The sequence below is a fragment of the Nanorana parkeri genome, unplaced genomic scaffold, assembly GCF_000935625.1.
Source record: "Nanorana parkeri isolate BGI_ZX_2015 unplaced genomic scaffold, ASM93562v1 scaffold16, whole genome shotgun sequence".
NCBI lineage: Eukaryota > Metazoa > Chordata > Amphibia > Anura > Dicroglossidae > Nanorana > Nanorana parkeri.
In genome coordinates, this window is record NW_017306284.1 from 4116037 (window position 1) to 4121538 (window position 5502).

Consider the following 5502-nt stretch of genomic DNA (forward strand, 5'->3'; position numbering starts at 1 on the left):
GAGTGGGAAAGTGCCAAAATGTAAGAACAGGCAGCAATGCCTGTTTACATACAAGCGATCCGCCAGCTATAGAGCCAATGGATCGCTTGTATGAGGTGCCGATATGTGCGTCCCCCCCGGCGGCTCCCCCATCCCCGCTGGTCCCGGGCACTGCCGTGCCTGGTGCGAGCCGGGGACCAGCATGGTGGCTCTCTGACAGAGGATCAGAGGAAGATCGGTATACGATCTCTCTGCGGTCCCCTCTCTGGTGTCAGAATGCAGAAGTGATGTATGTTCTTGTGTCACTCTCCAGCTTCAGAAGCTGATGCATCAGATCTCTGCTTCATCAGCTTCTCTGGGGGTCCCTAGGTAACATAAGGGGTCTTGGAGACACCTGATGTCTGCATAAAGAGGACCTGCCACATCATCTTTGCTATCACATAGGGGGGTTTCTTATCCCCCTATGTAATAACAATAAAGTTAAGAGGGGGAAAAAATAGGAAAAAAAAATTAAAGTTGCAAAAATAATTTCAAGTAACAAATGAAAAAAAGTTAAAGTCCCCATGCAAACATGTGTTGGGTGCTCATACGTGCGAAAACGACGATTGCGCCCATTACGCCGCACATGTTACATATCGCCGTGAACGTCCCAGTGAGAGCAATAATTCTAGGGCCATCAATCACTGATGACACTAAACTGATGATGGGCAAAAGCTTTTAAAGCGTCACCTGTGGTCAATTTTGGGTATGGTAGTTTTTTGCGATTTCACGGGTGCGCGCAATTTTAAAGCTTGACATGTCTTTTTACCTAACGCGACCCCATCTTTTATATTTTACCAAAAAATTGGTAATGATAAATGTTTTATAACAATGTTAAAAAACAATCTTCAGTAATTTGTCCTTAATATAGTAAAAAATAAAATCCCCAGTGGTGATTAAATACCACCAAAAGAAAGCTCTATCTGTCCCCAAAAATGGTATAAAATTAATTCCAGTACAGCGTTGCATAACGGAATAAATGTCAGTCAAAGTACCGCAGCGTTAAATACTGAAAAATGGCCTGGACATAGTCAGCAAGTGGTTAAGCCATACACTGGGCCGGCCTTAGGCCTTTAGGCGCCCTGTGCGAGAAAGCTTTACAGCGCCCCTCAGTGACTACACCCCTCAGTAACCACACCCATTTTTTCCAATAGCCACACCATTTAAGGACTCCCATTTTGTTAAGCCCCAAAGAAACATATTAAAAAGTATGATAAAAATAAAACTTTTATTCAAAGGTATTAAACTTGTAGGCACAATATAAGTATTCTTATCAAATAAAACAACAGCAGGTAAATAAGTGGTAAACAATAAACGTCAAACTAAAATAGAGTCTATACAAATGTATATATAAATATACAAAGTGTCAGGTTGTCATGCAAACCCTTTTTTCAAGTATCTAGTGTACATTTAAAATTGAAAAGAAATTGAGGACACAAAGTCCTCAATTTCTTTTTCTGCAGCCTCTGTTCTAAATGAATGGGAAGCATTCAGTACAGAGGCTTTCCATTCATTCACAAACTGTTGATAGTAAAATATTTACTATCACCAGTTTATGAATGCGGAAAAGCCTCTATAGTGAGTGCTACCCCCCATTCAGAAATTCATGAATGAACAGGAAGTGATGTAAATCACATCCTGTTCATTCATAACTGGGGATGCATAGTACTATGTGTCCCCACTTATTTACAAACACTGGAGTGATCAGACAATCACTCCAGTGTCTGCTCTGCACAGAGTATCGGTAATTAATTATCACTGATATTTACCGATTCTCCACTCGGCCACGCACAGAGCTGCTGTCATCCTGAAGCTGACAGGATGACAGTGGCTCCGCTCTCCTCCCCGCTCGGCCGTCCTGACAGCAGGCAGCACTCTATTCTGCTCTCCCCCCACACGCTTCAGCGGACAGTTTCTCCTCGGAACCCTGCTGCCTCAGCCCATACAGGCAGCGGCGATCTGAGGACAGCGCTGAAGCACGGGGGTGGGCAGAGTAGGGAGCGCTGTCATGTCGGATGGCCGAGCGTTGAGGAGGAGAGAAGCCACCCCAAGGACAAGCTGTGTCGGCCGCCTGGCGCCCTTGTTGCCATGGCGCCCTGTGCGGCCGCACAGCTCGAACACCACAAAGGCCAGTCCCTGGCCATACATATCAAGTCTCTTCATAGAGTTGCTGGAATTTTTGCTAGAAGTGACCCCAGTTAGTTAAGCCCACTGGCCTGGTGTAGATCATATTCTGATCATTTATACCAGTCTGCAAGGTTAACAATAGTCTTATACTTAGGTGCTTCTTTAACTGCCTTGCATACTTTACAATAATGGTCTTCCCAACTAACGTCTTGAATAAAATGGAGTGTGGTCCTCCAACTGAAATATTTTCGGTATGCTTTATCATCTTTGTCCAACTGTAGGATATATGCAGCCAGTTCCTGAGCTGTGGAAAAGTCCTCCACATGTATAAAAGAGTCTTTTGGAATAAAACGTTCATAATTTTCTCGCTTAGGACCTAATACAATAGGTACGCAACCAGACATGAGAGAATTCTTCCATAATTTTTCAGTGATATAGTCTTCGTGTACAGAGTTTTCAAAGGAAAGATAAAATTTATACTGAGAAAGTACTTGTTGCTCTTCACTACTGGGGAGACTTTGATGATGACTTCCAAAAACATCGATGGATACATACTGTTTCAGCTGCTCATAATATAGCACTCTCCTGGATTGGGGATTCCAGTTACTGATTGTCCAAGCAACCAGCTTTTTTTTTGTTGGGATGGTAAAGTTCACTTCTTTAGCATTCTGCTCCAGCCAACCATAAGGGGTGAAAATGTCAGAGTCCGACCTGTAACTCATAGTCAGGTTGATGAGATTGTTCATAAAGTCTATGTTTGGGGTGTATGATGGAGACTCTAAATTAAACCACACCCAGTACTGATTTGGTGGTCTTGACATCTGTGGCAGTTTTTTTCTGGAGTAGCAAACGTCTCTGTGGTGTAGAACGACTGCATCAGCATAAGAGTATAACAGTCTGTCCTCCGTGTAAAAACATCCCGAGATATTAAAAGTTGGTGAACATTGATTAAGGGGAAATGTTTGTCCAAATGGCCAAGTCCAAAGGAGGATGATGACTTCTGAATGGTTAGATAGTTTCAAGTTGTGCGTCACAAAGTTATCCATAAAATATATTGATGAAAGATTTATTTTGTTATAGAGCATAAACAACATGAAAGCTATACAGAATTGTGCAATCGTTATCACAAATACTTTTTTCAAAGATATTTTGCTGCTGGGGGAATCCATTTCATTAGGTTTGTTAGAAGTATTGCAATGTTGAGGTGGTCCTATGGATGGAATGCCATGTATTATTCTTTACCCTATTGAAGAAACAAAATGTATTAGTGTTATTATCAACTTAAAAAGTAATAGAAAATATCAGCTTTTATTATAATGACCAATCAAACTAAATTTGTCTTTAAAAGGTCTTCATCCATACAATGACTAAATCTTTCTGTGTATATAATCATCCTGTAATCATTTGTTTGCCTAGCATGACCTGAGCATTTGGCATGCCTGTGGTCAGGTTTGCTAAACCCTGCCCATTTTATTATATGTCCATATATATGGTGCCCTTACATATTACAATCCAGTCATTCAATATTGTCATCCAATCTAATACGATCAAGTCACTTTTGTGCATTAGGTGTTCCAGACTGTCAAAATCACTTGTCCCACAGTGGAGCCTGTGTATAAGGCATAAGAAATCTCAAGTAGATTTTGAACTTAAGTGTGTGATGTTCCATATATATACTATATTGTCAAAAGGATTGGGACACCCCTCCAAATCATGTTCCGTGTTCGGTGAAATTTCCTTGCTACTAAATAGTCCACGGTCAACTGTTAGTGGTATTATAACAAAGTGGAAGCAACTAGGAACAACAGCAGCTGAGCCACGAAGTGGTAGGCCACGTAAAATGACAGAGCGGTGTCAGCGCATGCTGAAGCGCACAGTGCAAGAAGTTGCCAACTGTATGCAGAGTTAATAGCTACAGACCTCCAAATTTGGCGTGGCCTTCAAATTGGCACAACAACAGTCCGTAGAGAGCTTCCTGGAATGGGTTTCAAGGGCCGAGCAGCTGCATCCAAGCCTTACATCACCAAGTGCAATGCAAAGCGTCGGATGCCATGGTGTAAAGCACGCCGCCACTGGACTCTAGAGAAGTGGAGACGTGTTCTCTGGAGTGACAAATCCCGCTTCTCTGTCTGGCAATCCGATGGACGTGTCTGGGTTTGCGGTGGCCAGGAGAACGGTACTTGCATGACTGCATTGTGCTAAGTGTAAAGTTTGGTGGAAGGGGAATTATGGTATGGGGTTGTTTTTCAAGGGTTGAGCTTGGCCCCTTAGTTCCAGTGAAGGGAAGTCTTAAGGCATTAGCATACCAAGACATTTTGGACAGAAGGAAAGACAATGTAGGATATTAACACAATGGTATAGATGCTCAGTCGATGCTCAGTCGTAACAGTCTTACATAAAATAAACCCCTCAGTTACAAATAAGTGTTGGAGATGTGGAGTGCGGGAGTGGGCGATGCTACACATCTGGTGGTCTTGTCAGGTGTTACAGACAAATTGGAGTTCTATTTTTTACATAGGTGGGCATCTGACTGGAGTATTCTTACCAGAGAAGTGTAATTATTATCCCTTCTGGGATCACCCACAAAGCGTAAGAGAGGACTTCTTTGTTTTCTGTTGTCGGCAGCCAGGATAATAATTCCTAATCATTGGAAGTCAACAAGCCTTCCCCAGATTCGGGAGTGGATATGTGAACTTAATAATATAATTAGTATGGAGGAATTCACAGTGCAACTCCACGATAGGTATTCTATGTTTGAGGGGACGTGGAGTTTTCTACCTCCTTGAGAATTCAGACATATCTGTAGTGAATGGGATGAATTAAAATCAGATCTAAGACCACCCGCTTTAATACATATGTGAATGGAAGGTCATTTAAAATTAAGGAATTTATTTCCTGTGCATCAACACATGTAACATATTTGTTACAATGCCTGTGTGGTCTCCAATATGTTGGAAGGACCAAGAGACAACTAAAGGTGAGAATCGGGGAACATATTACAAATATAAAAAAAAAATGGGTTTAAGAAACACAGCTTCTCGAGACATTTTAAGCTATTTCATGGGAAGCACCCTAGTGGCCTTCAATTAATAGGCATAGATAGAGTGTCGAGACACTGGAGAGGGTCCAATTTGATTAGAAAGATTTCACAAAATGAAACAAAGTGGATTTATGTTTTGGAGACTATGCAGCCAGGGGGATTAAATGTAGAGCTGGATTTAACCCTTTCGCTGCCAAGCCCTCCGGAACATTTTTCAAATCAGCTGGCCAAGCCATTTTTGCATTTTTTGCAATTTTTTCCTATTGATTTGATTTTCAACTGCTGGGTTGCTAGCGTTTGTAAAAGACCCCTCAAAC

General features: G+C 41.9%; 1 protein-coding gene across 1 annotated transcript; it reads right to left on the reverse strand.

The window, feature by feature from the left end:
- Window positions 1-2255: 2255 nt before the first annotated feature.
- LOC108789123 (alpha-(1,3)-fucosyltransferase 9-like) lies at window positions 2256-3191 on the reverse strand. Its single transcript, XM_018559058.1, has one exon. The coding sequence runs from the start codon at window positions 3189-3191 to the stop codon at window positions 2256-2258; it is 936 nt and encodes a 311-aa protein (XP_018414560.1).
- Window positions 3192-5502: the final 2311 nt, after the last annotated feature.

What these genes read in the sequence shown, in the direction of transcription:
- LOC108789123 (XM_018559058.1), bottom strand. Translation starts at nt 3,191, where the DNA reads ATGGATAACTTTGTGACGCACAACTTGAAACTATCTAACCATTCAGAA.